Raw genomic sequence first — 20,963 nt, forward strand, 5'->3', positions numbered from 1 at the left:
TAACCATTCACCACAAGTCCTCCCATAATCGATAGTGCTCTTTGCATTAATAAGGTTACATGAAAATGTGGAAAATGAGTTGTGACCATTGTACCCTATTGATTTCAAAGAATACAGGACAGATTATGTATCTCTGTTGCCTTATGCCTGTTGTACACAAATTTGTGAGCCAATGGCCTTGACTACAATAAACAGAGCTGACCTGATGCAACAATAATAATCATAACTTATAAGCCTGAATATATTGCCAGAAGACTTTGCTGTACTCATGTACCTATCCACAGGTTATTCTGTTACAGTTTTCATTGTCATTATAATTTTTCATTGTGATTTTCATTCTGAGATACCCGTATCAGTTTGCTGTGAAAACTGCACCACAGTAAAGTTTTTATCATATCCTATATCAACAAAATGTATCTGGAAATATATACTGAACAGCAAAAGAAACACAAATTGCGTAAAAATGAAATCTCATAAAAGTATGTGTGTATGTTTATGTCTTTTATTTTCAAACTTGAAAAAAGGTCAGAGCTGTGTTTTCTTTAGCTGTTCAGTATATTTTCACCATGTTGGGTAGAAACTGTCACAAGAAATCTTGCTGAGCATTTACCTCCCTCAGAGATGTAGCAGTTATTTCCTTGTCATGTGTCATTCTTCAGTATTATATTATTCAAATTTGGATGATTGAAATAATATTGACAAACTTCGTGAAGATCTTTTATTTGCTTGACACAGATGGTTGCCACCAGTACAAGATCTGTATCAAACTGATTCAAAGGATAAATGGGAATCCATAAAGTTAGCAATATTTACTTTCAACTTTGCTACTCAAAGAAGAGATTGAAAATGAAAGCCTGAAGAGATATATAATAATTCCCTTGAAAATTACAGTATTACAAAAATAAATACTGCATTATTACACTAATGAGGAATAATGAGCAATGATCTTTTAAATTTCAGTGTAATCATTTCATCTTTATTGATTCAAGACCAAAAATCTAATGTAAAACATAAGTGTTAGCTTTAGATCTGCTTGATATGATTGCTTGTGATATTTAAATGGCTAAAGAATGATAGGTGTTGAAAGGTGATTAAATTGTGACCACCCCCACTCACAGATCCAGCTGTTCTGTTGTACACTGGCAGTGTAACTGTTGTCATCATTCCAAGACCCTGAAATCATCATCATCATCATCATCATCATCATCATCATCATCATCATCATCATCATCATCATCATCATCATCCAGTCCTCAAAAACATATATACTGCATATTTAACAATATCAGTATGGACAGAAAAATAGACTTCAAATAGTACATCAAAATAGTACAGAAAAGCTAGACTTTGAATGGTATTACATGATAAAACATGCAGCTGCTTTGTAGGGGAACTCTCTCCCATTTAACTTTAAGAGTGAACCTATATGTATGTGTTTAAATCTAGACTAATAACATACCTCTTCAGATGCTACCACTAACTCTCCTAACTGTTATCTGTCTTCAGTATATATGCTACAATGTGCTTTGTGCACAACTCTCAGTGATGCAGAACTAGCACCATAAAAAAATCTTTTTATTATTATCAATAAATATGCTTCCATTGAGAATTAGCTTTAACTGGCTTATATAAAACACACCTGTGAAAAAGAATAATTTTAAATATGTGCCAACAATTTCATGCATAATGAAAATAACAGAACATGCACAGATGAGCTAGAAATGTTGAATGCAGGTCATGCAAAACTTAAGAAGCAAACAATTAATCACAGAGTAAAACCTTCACCATTGTGTTATGTATTAATGAACTGCCTTTATGAATCAACATACAAATTTTTTTGTGCTGCCAATGCAGTACGTATTAGGCTGAGGACACTCAAGGCTATTGTTAGGGATTATCTGAAGAGACCAATCATATATTCACCACACACTCTATTCATGAGTGCTCAAAATTAGTACAATTTTTCTGAACATAAACATACATTACAACGTTCAGAATTGTCATTTTCTTTTAACTTTCAATGCTTTAGTTAAATCTGAAAGTATTTATATTACCCTATCGATGACTAAATATGTGCTATCAAACCAAGCAACTTGTGCCAAATGACAGCCATAACGATTTCATATTTTAAGTGACCAGTCTTGTGATAACCCTCTGATAATCAAACTGTACCATATCTCATACTTCAAATAATTCAGCCATTACTGATCATATCAACTTTCTTTATCTAATATTTCACACATCATCCAGATTTTTTAAAAATTATCATGGCTGAGCAATAGCTATACTGAGCAGATGTCATTCAATCTGGCTACTTCTTGATATGATAGATCTTCACATATCATTTCTTAGGCCAAAACCTAAGCCAATCACAATACACTTTCCTAGTGTTGATATTAAGCAAATATTTTTGATAAAACACCTATTCAAGTATATCATGATGACAAGATGTATGCCTTTGTCATGCGAACATATCTGACCTGAATCACACCTACACTGCAACAAGAGGCAGGACTACATGATCTCAAGATGACAACACAAACCCTTGTTGATTATTACAAAATGACATTGTATTAGGGAAAGCTTCAAGAACATGGTATGCACTTAAGTAAACATACAAGCATCTAGGTATGCAAAAAAGCATTGTTTAACAGTGTCTGAAGCTCACTGGTTGTTCTTCCTGAAACAATACTCATGGAAAATGAAAATTTAAACATTTGAAACAGCAAATAACAAGTTAGTTCCATGTGTATAGTTTCAGAAAAGACATACAGAATAGCATGATTAAACATATACTTTAGGGACAGCTATGCAGAAGTAACTCATATACACTTAACATGGATGAGAATTGGTTCTTAAACACAAAAACAGATCTCTGTTATTGATAAAACAAACTCTTGAATTGAATTAAAATGAATTTCCATACAACCATGAGAAAATAAATATCTATACTTCAAAATTTAGTGTCTGAGAACCAATATTGGTGCTTCATAGGGATGTCCCTGGAAGCAGTTCTACAGATACACAATGACACCCTCATTCATATCAGATCTTCAGAAGAACTGACAAACCATCAGTACGATCAATGTGATGAATTTCTATTCAGCACCATTCTATTCAATCACCTTCAAAACTTCTAAATCTGTACTCCATTTGCACAAAGTATTCAAAGAAGCTCATCTGCACTTTTACAGTGAGGTTAAACAACCAGTTCCAAATATAAACAATAAAAAGTCAGATATATTATCTACAGTATTGACTGTTCTTTTAGTATCTAAAGTCAAAGATGAGTACATGTACTTTCATAGAATGTCAGTCATTTCAAGTGGTTTCTTTTTCTGAAGTGATAACTTTATCACTCACTTATTCTAAACATTACTTTGAATGGGAGTCTTCTTTGAGTAGAAATAGAGAAAGTACAATAGAGACAACCCTTTTATTTCAGGAAGTGCGACATTTCAATACAGATGCTTGTGCAATTGCTTGATGTTAGAGATTCTTGTCAAATTGTCAAGCATCTGTTCAAGCTACTATGTCAAAACATCCCAATCGCAAAGGTTGCCATCACTACAGTTTGTCAATATTAAATGGAAACGTTGTCAGATCTTCATGCTGTGAGGTATTTCATCAGAGCTGAAGATCCAATTTCAATGAGACTACACAGAAACACCAGCTGGTTGCAGTTCCACAAAGACTCATCAGACTAGATAAGGACAAGGACTTGGTATCACATAGAGTGAAGAAGTTTCTTGCTGAACACAATCTAAATTTAATATGATTACAATCAAAATGCACTTTTGAAAAAAGAACCTCAACATTTATCTTTCTTTTCACATTTATGACAAAAATCAATAAGAAAATAACTCAGTATTCAGGAGATGAAGGTGGACAGTTCAGGACACAGGTGATCCAGTGTTCAACAAAACATCTACACATCTACATTTCTTGTACTACTACAATACAAAAGTAGATGAAGCGTCTACTATAACAATCTACACACAGAGCTAGTAATCTATTCAGACTTCACAAATGCTGGGTTAATATGAACATTTAAGCCACACTTTTTTCCCCATTTGCTTTATGGATCTATTGACAACATATTTTGTTGAAATGAAAATAATCTGCATTTGCCCCTTATATACAGCCAATAGTGATAATTTGCAACAAACAAAGCGAACCTCCGAAAAGAAGCACCCTCTATCAACAAAAGTACATCAATGTTTTAAAAGAAACAAATACTATGAGTTTGTTGGGATTTTCCTAGTTGCAATCCTATATGGACATTACTGAGAATTTCTACTATGGCAGAAACTTCTCAGATGATGCACTATTGCATTATCTACTGACAAAAGGGAGGTTACTCTAGTTCCTTTTCCATATCAACATGGTTTCCATTTGACTGACAGATAGTTTCCATAAAGCAAACAAACAAGTGTGACCCAAATAAGAAAAGAAAACTTCATTTGTTTAGCCTTTTCTCACATCTTTTTTGGATCATTATCGCCGCTGAACATGTTCCAAGAATACCACACTAAATCTTTATATGGAAACATACAAGAAACATTTGATCCCATTCATAATATCCCACTGATCTCCTAGTACATAGTAGCCAATATAGTGGAGATGAAATACATTATGTTTGATTTAACCAACAGAGTAAGAAAATGGAGGCACAGTTTTATGCATCTCCAATAACTGAAACACCTTGTTTAAAAAACCCGAGCTCATATATGACACTTTTCTAACGTGCCTATTTCCTCATGAACTCGAAACCTTATTAATTTGAAGATTACTTTCAAACATAATATATCCATCAATCACAGAAGCAAGGGCATATGTGTGTTCCTAATATTCTACAACGATTTACCATGACAAGTTAACTACAGCCTAAGAACTGACAGTGACTTCTACACTTAATCACACCATAGCCTTGTTTGTAACAGTAAATTCTACAATTATAAATTTAAATTCTAATCTACAAATTCAAATTTAAAAATTTAAATCTAAAATAGTAATTCAAACATGAAAATTTAATTTCAAATCTAAACTTTAAAACTTAAAATTTTTATTTTGATTTTGATCTGTTTATATAATTCAATTTGGGGTATTCAGAGCATTTTTATCTCTGGTACCGCAACAATTGTTTACTGTTGCACCAATGTTCCCTCGGCTGTGGTGTGTCACACACAAAGACTAAACAACACTGATAATTAGAGGCAATGATGATCAGTACCAGATAATCGTAGTAAATGCTACCCCACACAAAGCGTTTGACGTTCTGCAGCACCTGTGGTCGACTCAGAACAGGTATGTATTCCTTCAAGGAAGCAAATGCACCAGTCAGCATCAAGCAAAGAAACCAGGCACACATGTGAAACATTGTGCAATACAACTTTTGTGATCAGTAGTTTCAGCAACTGATCCAAAATCAGAATCTTGTAAAATTTCCTCCTGTTAAACTGTATCAACTTCAGAGGGATCTAACATTGAGGCTAAAATCAAGTAAAATTGTGCCAAAATAATGTTCAGGACAGAGTAAGTGAGTATTTTCTTGCTTTGAGCAATATTCCACAGCGAAGAACGACAGAAATGGGCTTCACATATCGCATCCACGTGGGAAAAATACCCAGGTCTTCAACGTTTGGATCAGAGGACTCAAAAGTTAGTTGATTAGTTGTTTAAAACCACACTCAGCAATATTCCAGCTATATGGCAGCAGTCTGTAAATAATGAAGTTTGAACCAGATAATCCAGTGATCAACAGCAACTGGTCCCGTTCATCGCCTCTTATGACAAGTATGTGTTGGTAAAGACCAATTCTTCACAGGTGAAGCTTCAAAAGTATTTGGCATAAACTGCATTGTGATCACAATCAATATCTAAAATCCCTTCAGGTCAAGGGCCCATCCGAAAATCATAGATTCCTTTCATAGCTCTAGAGCTACAAGTTGAAAATTTCAGAGGTTCCAAGATTCAGATACCATACTATGAAGCTAAGCTCACATAATTACCATCACTGAACTTCTTTTGAAATCATTTCTAAAGAGTCTGGTTTCCATAAATTGTTATTAAAAACACTTATTGACAATATTTTAAACAGCAATATTTCAACTCAAAACAACAAGGTACTTGAATTTATGTTCAGAATTTTTCTTTTACCAAAATCAATGTATGGTTAAGCTTTAAAGTAATAGATAAAAAAGGACAATTTTTCAAAATTATTACTGCATTGCACTATGTTTCACCAATCACCACTAATCTAGTCAAACAAACATGTAATATCCATTATCATAAAAGACCATGAACAAGAAAAATATAGATTACATTCAAACAGAATCAATCAGAGTGCTTCTGTAACGATGCTTATTACCTGATCGGCTGAAACAAAATTTGGAAAATTCCTGGAATCATGAAACATCCATGATTACATCATTGAATGTTTTTCGACAATGAAGGCAGTTTTCAAATCATTTGATGATTCAGAACAGGAAAAATAAAAATAAATACCCACTGTGATTTAAGACTTTAAACTTTAAACTAATGTGAATTTTCAAATCTTTACAGATATTTCTCTCTTCCAGCTAATCAGATGAAGTAATGTCATATTACAGAAGCATCTGGATTCAGTTCAACATGATGTTTAGTCAATCACACGCATTTAACAAGGCAGAGTCACCCATTTTATCAGTTTACATCAATGTAAAACACAGGAATCTTGCACAGTCTCATGCCAAACATCTCATGGAACAAACTTTCAATTCACTAATGATTTAATAATGCTGATTATGATTTTGAATTCTCTGACATTTAGGACTTGACATTGTTGCCAATGTGAACATTTATTTTCAACACAGAGTTGAGATCATTCTTCCGAATCAAAGAATTACAGGACCACAATTCAGCTCACTTCTTGGTATAGTTAACAGTAACTGAAAGCCATGGAACTATTTCATTTTGTTTCTTATAAGATTAGAAACCAAAAATGTATGTCTATGATGAAAAAAGAAATTCAACTAAATTCAATTTAGTTAATTCTATTTGTCATTAGAATTTTTAATCAAATATGGTGGCTTTCATGTCTATTATGCCATGAAGTCTCTTATCACAATGCACCATTCATATAAGGATATTTTCGGCACCAATTCTCTCAGCATGGTCAATGTGCTATTCCAAGGTTGAAAACAAAAGACAAGACATAAAAATGCAATCGTATCAATGCTCTGTATTTTCACACTGTGGTTGTCAAACACCTCAAAAAATGCATCTGAAAAGTGTAATGGTTAGAAATTAGAGGGTTAGGGTTTCAATCATGTTACCATGGTAACCAACAATTCCATGCTATGCTGGAGACACCAACAAACCATGACAAGAGTGGAATCACACTTTCTTCACCCAAACAGTACTAATATTTTGGAGACATCCACCACAAGTGCGAACATGGCAACATTTCATCAAGTCTGACATAAGCTTGAGTTCATATAAATATTATATTATTTAAAGATCTTGTTCGGAACAAACTTCATGCTTACATGGCTGTGGAAATTTAAGCATAAAAAAGTCCCCAAAATATACATAAATTTCATTTTCACAATTTTTCATGCTAAATCTTTTTTTCCCCCAAAACATATTTTCAAGTTAAGATTACTGTAACTCAAATTAGACCAATTTTAAATCGGAAGTTAATAATCTACCAGCGTTCAAAATACCTGCCTGCCCGGCCATCCATGGTGGGCTAGTATCAACATGAACTGCCAGGTTCTCAAATTCACTAGCCTGACAGCCGGGTTAAAATTTAGACATGTATATAACAATGTTTTGTAGACAGCTAAGTTTTAGCAGGGCTGGCAAGTTTTACATCTAACCAGTCCTGTGGTCTGGCTGAAATTTGTCTGAGTTTCATACTCAGAATCTACATAAATGAGGTGAGTTATTTTAGGGGTGAGAGTACTCCTCCATCCTTGTCAATGTACAGGCATCATCCATGTTACCCATACATGAGGGTCCTGGGTGACCTCCCAGCTGAAGTTCTGACTGCGAACATACTCCTTGGGTCCTACTAAGGCTCTAGTGTAGTTCTGAAGGAGACCACATAGCTATATCACTGGAGGGGCTAGGGCAGGCGATTGTAGGATCTATGGGTTCACTGTTCAGAAGACTGTTTCACAAAGTGATCACAGCACTATGACAGTCATAAATCTATGTTAAAGAATGGTGTTACGATCACCTTAGTGCTGCAATCACTTTGTGAAAAAGGGTACAGGTGTAGTGATGCAGTTTGACCAAAAGGCTTATGGAGTAATGTGTTGGGGAAAGCTATGTGGAAGGATGGTGTGTAAATGTGAGAGATGGATTTGGCTGGGGTTGAGACAGTATGGGAGTAATAGATGGCAAATTTGTGTGGAGTATGGAGAGGTATGTCGGAAGGACTTTGACAGGGTCATGAGATGTCGAGAGCAGGTTTACATAGGTGGGGAGATGTAGAGGGCAGGAGTAACTTGTTTGGTGGGAGATATACACAACATGTTTGATGGGGTTGTGGAGAAATAGTGTTGTTTGAGTGGGGTGGGAAGAATTAGTGTTGTTTGGGTAGGGTGGGAATAATTAGTGCTTGTTTGGTTCAGGTGGGGAGAATTACTGTTGTGTGGGTTGGATACGGAGATTTAGTGCTTCTTGGGATGGTGGAGAGAATTAGAGCTTGTTTGCTTAAGGTGAGGAGAACTGGTGCTTATTTGGGTCAGGTGGGGAGATTTAGTGCTTGTATAGATCGGGTGGGGATTTAGGCCTGGTTTTGAGGGGAAAGGAGATCATAGGATGGTTTGGGTCTGTTGAGAAGATTTAGGGATGTTTTGGAAGGGCAGGGGATTATGGCTTGTTTTTGTGGGGTGTCAATTGGATCTTTAGGGCAGTTTAAGATGTGGCTGTCAGATATATGGCACTGGTTTGGATGAGGATGGAGATGTTTTAAGGCAGATTTGGATGGTTTGGGGAGATACAAAAGGCAGATATGGGTAGGGGGACAACTGGCTTCAATGTGGAGAGGAGATAAAGATCTGACTTGGTTCAGATGTATGATACACAAGTTCTGAAAAAAAACATGTTTCAAATCTCACCATCAAATTCCACTACCACAGTACAACAAACCAGTTAAATCATGATGAATTTGTCTGTTGTCAGACAGGACCATGTTGTCCAAGGCTGGTAAGGAAAGTCTTCAAATATGACAAATTTTATACTTCATAGTAAAGGAAATAAAAGGAACTTCAATACAACATAAGTTATTGAGTAGACACCACAGAGAGTATGTGTGGGCAGATCACTCATGCACAAACGCTGTGATGAAAAAAAGTCATTGTGAACTGAAAACCTAAACATACATGAAATGCTGAAATGCTGAAATAAATATCTTTGGGTAATTACAAAATGTTTATATGAAAATAGACAATAAGTAAACCATACATAATAATATGTTGTAAGAGGGAGCCAAAAGCATTCAATGGGATTTGAACACATAAGGCCATAATATATAAATTATTACATTTTCATCCAGGTGTCACCACATTTGACATAATTTTGTTCCTAAGTAGAGAGTGAGTACCTGACTGAATATGGTTTTTATGCTTTTAGAAATTTTCCAGCAATATCACAGCAAGGGATTCCAGAAATGGGCTTCACATATTGTACCCATGTGATAAATCGAACCTTGGTCTTAGTCAGTACTAGTCAGCACCTTAACCACTTGGCTACCCCACCACCCTATCCCTTGGTAGCTATACGATAATATATTCCCGACACACAGTCACATCATATATTGATGCTTCGTGTGAGTGAGTATGCATTTACACCACTTTCAGCAGTATCCTAGCATATCGTGGCAAGCTACAATGAAAAGAGTCATTACCCTGTGTAAGTGAGTGATCGAGTTTGGTTTCATTCTACAGTATTCCAGCGTCATGGCGGCGGTCACCAAGTTTGGACCAGACAATGCAGTGATCAAATGCATGAACATCGAATGCGCCAATTGGGATATGACAATGTGTCAAAAACGTCAACAAGTCTGACAACCTGGTCGCATCTTATGACATGCATGGGTAACAGATGATCAATTCTAACATGGATCTTCACAAGTACACACTTTGTATCCATGAGGGGATTTGAAGGTGGTTGTGAAGAGTGAACAACTGTACCACTGGGCTACCCCATCACACCTGATATACCTTTGGAAGTCTGTCAACATTTTATTCTTCAATCACAAAGACAACTTGAACTATCGGCTTTAAAAAATTAATGACTTCATGGCTTTTCCTTCTAAAAATAGGATGAAAATCTAATAACAGTTCATTGTGGCCTGATGAATCCAACTGTTTAAAAATCAAAATTAATTCCTAAGATGTCTCACAAAATCCTCTATCTGAAGATGAAAAGGTTAAAATATTTTTTTTGTATTTTCATCAATTTGTATGTTTTCAGAGAGCAGAGTCTACGTGCACTCCAACAAGACACATTGTATCACACAGACAATGTAAATACTCCAGTGATGACTCATGTTCAAGATACAGGTTTTTTTTACAATGTAATGACTTGCTTGAAAGTCAATTTCAAGGAAATAACAAATATCTCAAAAACAAAAGATACAAATAATATTGGCTGGTACACAGTTTTTGACTTTACTTTGAAGATGACATTCCACAACCATGAATAACCCCCAAAGACCAACAAAGGAATTGGAATCGCTCTCAACCAAAGCCCTGTACCAGAAGCAGTATTGAAGCAGTGCAGATGGGTGATTGTATACACTACCGCATTGCTGGCGTTGAAGAATGGGTTTGTGTGGGTACTACTCCACTGGATGTGTTCGACATAACTGAGAGCAAGAGGCCGAGCCAGAACTTCAATATATTCCTGAAATAATGTCTTCACTTGTTACATACATGCTTAGGTTGAAGTATGGTTTGAGATGTGCGTTGTTCATACTTTACATTCCTTAGATAAGCTAGGCCTAATAAAAGAGACACTCAAAAGAATGAATTGTGAAGTGAATCAACTCTTATGGTGAGTGAGTGAGTTGTGTTCTATGCCGCTTTTAGCAATATTACAGCAATATCACGGCAGGGGACACTAGAAATGGGCACCACACATTGTACCCATGTGGGGAATCGAACCTGGGCTTTCTGCATGACAAACAAATGCTTCAACCACCAGGCTACCCCACCGCCCCCAACTCTCATAGAGAGAATGCTGAATTTATTGCTGTCTTGAACAGTATTTCAGTGAGTGAGTGAGTGAGTGAGCATTGTTTTATGCCCCTTTAGGAATGTTCTAGCAATATCACAGCAGGGAACACCAAAAATGGACTTCACACATTGTGCCCATGTGATAAATCAAACCAGGGCATTCAGCATGACAACTGGAACCTAGTATTTCAGTTTTTTCAAGGCATGTCAGCTAAATGTGACAGGAGAACCAGATGTGGTTCAGATCTCAGATATTTGCCATTCTGAATACAAACGAGCATTGTTACGATGTAGACAAAACTACACACAAGTGGACAAGCTTGGATTTGAATCCATGACATGTCCACTTTGCATATCAAAATCAAGAACACACAAAATACTGAATCAGATTCACTTGAAAAAGAGATTCAGCCTGACAATCCCATATCAGAATATTTTCAACCATCAAAACCAGCATTGCAGTTCCTGAAAGTAAGTTTGTTTGTTAATTATCAGAAAGATTCCTGGACATTGATTAATTAATGATGTTCATGATCAACATAATTCACAAAGAAACAGTTAAATACTATCACACTAATGATGTAAACAGACATACCTGCACTCTGGTTCTAATGGCGCCCATGGCAGGAATCTGGGAGAAATAGCCTGAAACCAGTAACACAGACAAATAGTTCTATGCAGGGGGTCAAAAATCCCATCGCCCAACGCCCGGGACAAGTCAGTTTTCATTTCAGGCAATCAAATACTGGTATCTTACTTGTCCATGGACTACTAGATAATTTCCACTTATGGTTTGAAACTGCAAACAATCTTGGATTTAATTTCATATCTGCACCAAGTGGAAAATTAGTCAAGACAAGTTACTTTCTTGAAGTCACTGTGGCAAGTGGCTTTTCAACAGATTTTTTAACTCCTCCTATGTACATAAAGAACCATCAGACACATGTCATTGAAACTCAGCTCTGTCAACTCTAAACTTTTTGCTGAGAGTCTTAGTTTCTTGTAATGAAAATCACATTCTTTACTAAATCTTACATTTATTCATAAAAGTTCTTTCTAAATATCACTATGTGGTGTTTTCACCTTAAATAGTGACCACACTACAGTGAAACCTGTCTAAACCGACACCCATGCGACCAAAATAAAATGCTGGTTTAGACTGGCTGATGAACTAGACAGTGATTATCATTTTCCAACATGGTTGCCATATAACGTGCCCGCAACTGGTCATCATGACACACAAAGTGACTGATGAGTCAATAAAATCAGTGCCTATTTATTTACTCTCTGATACATGACGGTCACTTGAAAACAGTGAACACAAACATCCAGTGTTTATGAAGCATAACTGTGGTAATACTACAGACGGTTGATTTGCCACACAATTGCTACTTCCTGATCATCTTGTGTGACAAGAGGATTAATTAGTGGTTTGGATTATGGGTCTTATCCATGCAGGTTTAAACAGTTTCAATTATAATCATAATTCCTTGTTGGATGGCATTCACGTGAATCACAATGCTGTGCAATGTCTAACATATGGCATTCAAATGAATCACAATGCTGTGCAATGTCTAACATATGGCATTCAAATGAATCACACCGCTGTGCAATGTCTAACATATGGCATTCAAGTGAATCACAACGCTGTGCAATGTCTAACATATGGCATTCAAGTGAATCACAACGCTGTGCAATGTCTAACATATGGCATTCAAATGAATCACAACGCTGTGCAATGTCTAACATATGGCATTCATTTGAATCACAATCCTGTGTACATATATGACACCTTTGCTCTTCTCTACAAATGCTTCTCAGCAACACTGTGCAATGTCTTACATATGGTGTTCAAAAGAATCAATCCAGTGTACATATACATGCACATGTATGAATTGTTTTCACATTGATGGAATTGTAACCAAATAGTGAAAACTGCACCTTGGGACTGAAGGCTCTTGCCGGAATACAGAACAGACAGGTGCGGGATCAGACAATGTTAAATTGATGTTAATAATGTCATTGTAAAATGAGGGGACCATAATTTTATACCGGTTTTGACAGTTTGTTGGATTAGACAGGTGCTGGTGCTTGCAGGTTTCACTCTACAGTGAAAAATACGCACACAAAATAGATATCATTTATTAATAGACATTGATTATCATTATAAAATCAGACTGTTCTCCTTACCTCTGTTAGCACATGCCATCCATCTTATGGCATTGGTCGGGTTGGCTGTGGGACCCACAGCATATGTGAAAACCCTAACCTGCAAACAAAGAACAACATGCTTAGTCTGTGGAACACATATGTGGGGAGAGAACTCTCTTAGAAAATGTATGATATAATTTGCAATGGAACACCCTTCAGATGACAAAACAGAAACCCAAAACAGCATGACAGTGCCTAGATAATATTTTGGTGGCAGATAACACTTATTATAAATGGTTGGCATGACCCTACAGCTAGGGAACATATTTACACAGGAGACAACTCTTATTTCAAATGGTTGCCATTACACTAAACCCAACCTATGCCAGATCTTGTTTTTGCTGTCAGAACTAAAATTGAAAACTTTTCTGAGTATATACTGACAACACACCAACACAAAATTCTATAGATTTCAATGAATTTAGTTTTAAATTGGCATCCGATGATATGATGTAGCCAGGGCATTGAATCAAAACAATACAACGTTAAGGGAGGATGTCCTTTCAACATCACCACAAATGTGCTTTAAAATATAAGGGGTGACATGAACGTAAGTATGACAGATAAAGCCAAATGGTAAATTAATTTTCCTTTGAAAGTTGTCCAAATAACAGACAAACTACACAGACGCAACCACTGATGGTAGAAAAGGTGGTACTCACAGTCTTGTTAGGCCAGTTGTATTGCTTGAAAACTTCCTCTGCATTGTCTGTACCTCCGTCCGTCAACAACATGATCACTTTGTTACAGGAAGCTCCATTTTGTTGGTCAGAGTCTGAGCTTGTCTCATTCCGCTCAAACTGTTGAAAAACAGATTCAGAGTTCCAGATCATAAACATATATGACCCCTTTCAAGATAGTTGATGCTGTAACAACAGTAGAATCTGCAACACACTGGGAACCACTGAAAGTCTATCATGTTCAACTCATAACTGAAGCTTCGAAATGAAAACTTGATTGTTGGGGAGCTTTGTCCCTTAAGTGCTGCACAAAGTATTGTGTGATCAAGTTTGGGATAAGGTTCTTGCCTTAATTGTGTCGCACCTCCAGGTACATTTTCTTCTGCTTCAGTAGTAAACATAGGTGGATCCAGTAATTTTCGAGGGGTGTTTGGACACCCTGGACACCAACCTTCTCCTCCTCCTCTCTCTCCCTTCTCACCTCCCCCCACCCAAGCCTTCACTGCAAAACGTTCAACTTGTATTGAACCCGCCAATGGTAGATATTGCACCAGGAAATACACTGACGTGAGTGAGTGAGTATGTTTTCATGCCACTGTTTGCAAAATATCACTGTGGGTTACATCAGAAATGGCTTTCACCCAAAGTAACCATGTAGTGAATAGAATCCTCGACTTCAGTGTAACGAACATACACCTTAACTACTAGGCTGCAACACCACCCCAATAGTTCATACTATAACAATATATACAATTGAGGACAATCAGGTGATTACATGTCCGACTTACAATCTCAAACTGTTCAAAAGCAAACTTTAGTCCCACTTCGAAGTTAGCCATTCCATTGGCAGACAGGTTATTGACATCATTTGACAATTTCTGAAACAAAGGAAGAGAATTAGTATCCTGACATCAAATACTGCAGCTAGAAGCATTTACATTACCCCAAAAATTCTTTTGAGTAGATGCAGTTTGAGATAACAATCCTTCTATTGGTCTGTTTTACCATTTTTGTGTGTCACTGAAACATATATGGAGCTAACCCTTGATAATTTGTAAACAAAGAATAGTTGTGATTGATTTGAACGTATTTCCACAACAGTGTTCGTATATTTATATAATGAACACACTATAGCAGCCAAAAGTGTGAGCATCAATATCTGTCATCAAGCAACAGTCACGCTCTGACACAGTGCTGACTTTGCAATACCCACTGCTAAAAACTTGACTGTGTGTTTGTGTTTATGTGAATGTCTGTGTGTCTGTGTGCATGTTTGTTTCAGCATTTGACTGTCTGTGTGTTTGTATATACGTGTGTTTGTCTATCTGTGCATTCATTTGAGTGTTTGCGAGTTGGAGTGTTTGTCTATTTGCTTGGTGTCTGTGTTTGTACTTAAGAGTTTTTCAGTGTGTTTCTTTGAGTTTTTGTCTGTGTGTCTGTTTCAGAATTTGTTTGTATTTTTGTCTAAATGTGTTTCTCTGTGTGTTTGGTTGTTTGTGTGTTTATTTGAGTTCCTGAGTGTTTATATGCAAGCATCACTGAGATGAGAAATATTCCGGAAATTTGAATGAAACCTATGAATAAGTGAATTTGATACTATGAGCAACAATTCTCTCTGGCAGCAGGGATACTCTACAACAGGGATAGGTCACTCGCTTTCTTTACCATTTGTACTAATTAATGTGTGCCTCGTCATGCTCAAACGCACACAGTGACTTGGCTCGTTCCTAGTGCAACTTCAGTTGTGTTTAACAGAACTTCAGCCAGTTTACTGCATAAGTCAGATTTTTACAATGAATGAATGAATTATAGTAAGAATTAAGACCAAGAATTATGTGAATAAATGAAAGAAATAAACATATGTGAATGAATGAATGAAAGAATAAATGATACACCGCAGCCCTCCATCCAAAAACAGTAAACAACGCAAAAGTATATCGAGAACACATGTTAACATCAGCTGTCCTTTTAAAAAATCTAATTTGAGACATTTTTGTTTTCATTAATAATTAATCCAGATATCTTATTGCATGCCGTGAATGGAATGGACATTAACAAAATGGTAACTGACAGTGTCACACTGCCCTAAAAAACAAAGTGTTCTAAAACACCTTTCCAGTTTTGTCAAATAATAAGATCAACAAGAAAGAAAGAACTTATGGAACTATAACCCTCAAGCATCAATGGCCAATCAGATCAGATCGGCGATATGTCATGTTTTTCACACACCTCAAATACACCCCAACATTTTGTTTTTGATTATTAACAAACAGCAGTGTGTAGTATTTCAATGGCGGATCAGAGCAGATTGGCGATATGTCACATTTTTCACACACCTCAAATACACCGTAACATTCCTTTCTAGATTATGGAACTATCACTCTTACTTGCAAACACATTTCACCCGATGGTATTTTCCCCTCATGTGAATTAAAGGTGTATGTGAAAGACGTTTTTGAGGAAGTAACTAGAAATACTCAAACATTGGCGTATAGCATTTTAATGGCGGATCAGAACAGATCAGCGAAATGTCATATTTTTCACAAACCTCAATTACACCCTAACAACTTTTTAAGTCATAAAACTGTCACTATCACTTGCAAATACCTTTCAACTAAAGGTATGTTTTCCTTCTAAAAATTAAACGAATGTGTAAAAGAAGTTTTTAGCAGCACAATTTAGTCTATCTTCGCGGTGAATCGAGAATAGAAGACAGTGAGCTATAACTTACCGACCTGAAACTTTACTACAAATCTACTGTCCTAATACAGACACTAATACCAATTATTTGACTTGAACTGAAGTGACAAAATAGTTAACCTATCTCCTACATGTAGGATTTCAGTTGTTACAACACTCAGCAAACTTAATCAGCTGTTGAAAATAAACCGGGCTCACTACGCTGCCACCATATTGGCTACACGGGTTACGTAATGACCCGAGACATACGTTCAGCAGCTTTTCGAGGAGTTTCTTCTCCCCCTCTATATAGGCTCTCTGCTGGTGGGAATCCTGACACACAATTTTACTAGGTCACTGGGAGTTTGATGCATTTTCTGGCAACCCACTCGAATTGAGAAGAAACTGTCCCCAACCAAAAAATACTAATGTTTCCATGAATAATACACTACTTTTACATATGCAAGGCAGAATCAACACTGATTTTTTTTTCAAACAAAAACCAAACAAACAAAAGTAATATTTATAGCCCACCAAAATCTGACATACACAAACTTATCAAAATATCAATTTTGACTCAAACAAACTATTCAGTAAAATAAATTCTGTAAACAATGAAGCAAAAATGGTGAGTGAGCGAGTTTATAGACCACCAACATACAGCTGTAATGAGTGAGTGTGTATGGTTTTATACCATTGTTACTGTTATTTGCATTGATATCATGGTGGGAGACACCAGAAATGGGCTTGACACACTGTATGCAAACGGGAATCAAACTTGAGTCCTCACCACTACATGCAAACACTTTTACCAAGATGCTAACCCACTGGCACTGAATCCAGAATGGGCAACCGATCATAGAATATCAATCTTCTGCAGTACCCCGAGAACACTTGCAGGTAACACCGACCTACCTGTTTATTGCGGTAGGTGGCTTGTACAAATGGCGTATGGTTGAAGCATCGACTGACGAATTGTGCATCTGAGGAAAACTGCAAGGGAAAAAATACTGATACGATACCACATCAATTATTTACACAACACATCTAACATCTCTAAAGGGCACATTCTTTCCTCTACAAACATCTATAAAACAGGGAAATGACACCACATAAATCAATAAAACCAACTAGCAGAATATGTCATCTCTCTAATATTATAATAATAAGAAATATGCATGCTTTTATCAGTTTCACATAAACATGACTTCCCTATGTAGTTCACACAATGATCCAAACAACATGATCAACACAGTTCCACATATAAACAATTTGTGCGTATTAGAGAAGAGGATAAAAATTGTACTTTTTCTTATCATGCACAGAGTGAGGGAGTCAGTTTAGTTTTATGTTGTACTTTTCAATATTCCAGCTATATGGCAGCAGCCTGTAAATAATCGAGTCTGGACCAGACAATTCAATGATCAATAACATGAGCATCCATCTGTGCAAATGGGAACCGATGAAATGTGTCACGTAAGTCAGCCAGCCCTACCACCAGATCCCGTTAGTGGACTCTCAGTATTAATACAACACGCATGGGTTACTGAAGATCATCTATATTATACATTATGGTAGGGAGGAGCATCAATAAATCGGATTATGATAAAAAATCCTAATGAAGCGAATAAGGAATGAGAAATCATCCATGTAATTGACTTTAGTATGAATAATTATCTACATAGGTGATCACTGTATGAATAATTATCTACCTACATGACCATGGCATAAAATATTATCAATATAAGTGATCATGGCATCACCAATTATTGATGAACCATGGTATGAATAATTATCCATGTAAGTGGCCATGGTATGAATAATTGTCCGTAAATGGCCTTGGTATGAAATGATCATTAACATAAGTGACCATGGCTTCAATATTCATCATTGAACCATGGTATGAATAACTATCTATGTAAGTGACCATGGCTTCAATATTCATCAATGAACCATGGTATGAATAACTATCTATGTAAGTGACCATGTTACAAATAATTACCACTGTGAAACACCATGGCATGAATAATAACATATGAAAAAGATCATGACATGGAAGAAAACAAACGCAAGATGCCATTTCACAAAGAAGCATCTCTATACATGGTCATGACATAAATCTTAGAAAAATTAGGTAGTGTTTATGTCAGAAAGACTCACTGCAGCAATGTTGACAAAGTCATTTTCTCCCAGTGTGTCAAGAATGGACTTGACAGCCACCTTCATCAGTTGTAATGCCTGGCCGTGAGTACTTCCACTCCTGCAAGAACACGAGGTTCCTCTCAACAGCAAATCAATATATAAAGTTTCAGTACCTCCCCTATCAAACAAAATCTGGACATTGGTTTTACACCACTTTCAGCAACATTCTAAACATATAGTGGCAGGCAACAATGAAAACAGTCATCACATTTAGTAAGTGAGTGAGTTTAGTTTCATGCCTCACTCAGCAATGTTCCAGCTATATGTCAGCGGCCAGTATGGATCAGACAATCCAATGATCAACAGCACAAACATCAACCTATGCACATGGTATATGATGGCATATATCAACCAAGTCACTCAGTCCTGTTAGTTGCCTCTTATGGCAAACATGGGTTGATGACAACCAATTCAAACCTGGATCTTCACAGGTCCCAGTTTACAAACATCCCTATTATTATCAGTAAATGTACCATACATCATTAATTAACATCAAGAATAAATGCATGAATGTTGCTTTACATTCATTTTCTTCACATATCGTGACCCCTATGGCATTAAGTTGAATATTTTTAGTTATGTCCTGAAGTGTCAGACTTAAAGGGAAAAGGATTAAGTGAGGTCCTAGATGTTTAGCATCTTGGTGAAACCTCTGTAACTTTGGTGATCTGCATGATCCAATATGATCATGTTTCCATACTCACTTGTCAATGAGAATCATCATGTCCTTGGGTGAACTGGATCCTTGTGTGTACCTGAAAACGAAGGGAAATGAAGCACTCATTGAGGACGAAAATAATGAGTTCTCCTTTCTCTACTACAATCATAACGTCCTTGACTGGTGTTTTAGAATCGAATACATCATCAAACAAATTTTGTGGATAACTTCTTTAAGTTCATGAGCGCTTCACAACATTACAACAATCTATCATGATATACCCATAAAGTTTGTTCAACATTATTATCATAATTGTTCTCAGCATCTTCTGCTCAAATGCTCAGGTTTTTTTTGTTAGGATGTATTTATGATTCTAAATAACTGCAGTGCAGTGCTTGAAATGTTTGCAAGGTTCAAATTTTTGTTAAGATATAATGTGTTCTGACATTTCAATGAATGTAATGCCAAAACCTCAAGTCATTAATCACACAACTTCAAACATTTGTAAATACAATGTAATACATTGTATTAACATACCCTTTGTTGCGCAAAAAAGAATAGATATTTCATTTCCTTACCATGACTGTCTTCTGACATCGTAGAGGTCAACCTCCCCACGCTCCTTCCATGCACTCCCTGGAAAATATTTTGATTTATGGCTAACTTCAACTTCAAATGCCATTGTCCGAAGTAGTGGTTGATTGAGTGAACATCAAGCTACTGGTTATTGTTGAAACATTTTTGTTACACATACAACAAGACTGACAGCTGACTTGTCATGCTGTTCAATACACTATTTGTTGTGTTGCACGTTCATTTTTTGCATGAAAACATCTTTCTCTCTTGCTCTGAATCAAAGTCAAATTTCTGAAAACTGTGAAATGTCAGTCTTAAGTTCCATGTGATAAATGTTCATGGTGACATACCTATTTAATGACAGGAATCAAATAAGAGGATTTTTCAGCGCTGCCGATTCAAAATTTCAAAATATGTGAAGATCAATACTCATGACGTCAATCACTTGATTATCTGGTCCAGGTTCAATTATTTACAGACCACATTCATGCAGAGTGAGTATGGATTTATACTGATCTAGAAATATTCCAGCAATACCACAGAGGGGGACACCAGAAATGGGCTTCACATATTGTAATCATGTGGGGAATATCAAACCCAGATGTTCAGCAAGTTGAGTAGATGATTTAACCATTAGGTTATCCCACTGTTCCCATACAGATGTAATATTGCTGTGCGTGGTGTTACACAAAAACACAAATATCTTGCATGACATAATCATAACCC

At 36.3% G+C, this 20,963-nt stretch overlaps 1 protein-coding gene across 4 annotated transcripts in view; it reads right to left on the reverse strand.

Annotated features, from left to right (window-relative positions):
- The window catches only part of LOC137296861 (voltage-dependent calcium channel subunit alpha-2/delta-2-like), a 74,520-nt gene that overhangs the window by 29,622 nt on the left and 23,935 nt on the right, over window positions 1-20,963 (reverse strand). The window contains exons 8-18 of one of the 4 annotated variants that reach the window (XM_067828736.1): window positions 20,240-20,297; window positions 19,708-19,758; window positions 18,962-19,061; window positions 17,717-17,794; window positions 14,911-15,000; window positions 14,105-14,242; window positions 13,422-13,500; window positions 11,827-11,876; window positions 10,798-10,899; window positions 5,234-5,317; window positions 1,117-1,173 (exon numbers count right to left, since the gene is read on the reverse strand). In XM_067828736.1, coding sequence (XP_067684837.1) covers window positions 1,117-1,173; window positions 5,234-5,317; window positions 10,798-10,899; window positions 11,827-11,876; window positions 13,422-13,500; window positions 14,105-14,242; window positions 14,911-15,000; window positions 17,717-17,794; window positions 18,962-19,061; window positions 19,708-19,758; window positions 20,240-20,297 — 887 coding nt within the window. Of the gene's footprint in view, window positions 1-1,116; window positions 1,174-5,233; window positions 5,318-7,994; window positions 8,076-10,797; window positions 10,900-11,826; window positions 11,877-13,421; window positions 13,501-14,104; window positions 14,243-14,910; window positions 15,001-17,716; window positions 17,795-18,961; window positions 19,062-19,707; window positions 19,759-20,239; window positions 20,298-20,963 lie in introns of all 4 variants that reach the window. The other 3 variants (XM_067828739.1, XM_067828737.1, XM_067828738.1) reach the window with 3 other exon arrangements.

This window comes from Haliotis asinina, chromosome 9 (assembly GCF_037392515.1).
Source record: "Haliotis asinina isolate JCU_RB_2024 chromosome 9, JCU_Hal_asi_v2, whole genome shotgun sequence".
NCBI lineage: Eukaryota > Metazoa > Mollusca > Gastropoda > Lepetellida > Haliotidae > Haliotis > Haliotis asinina.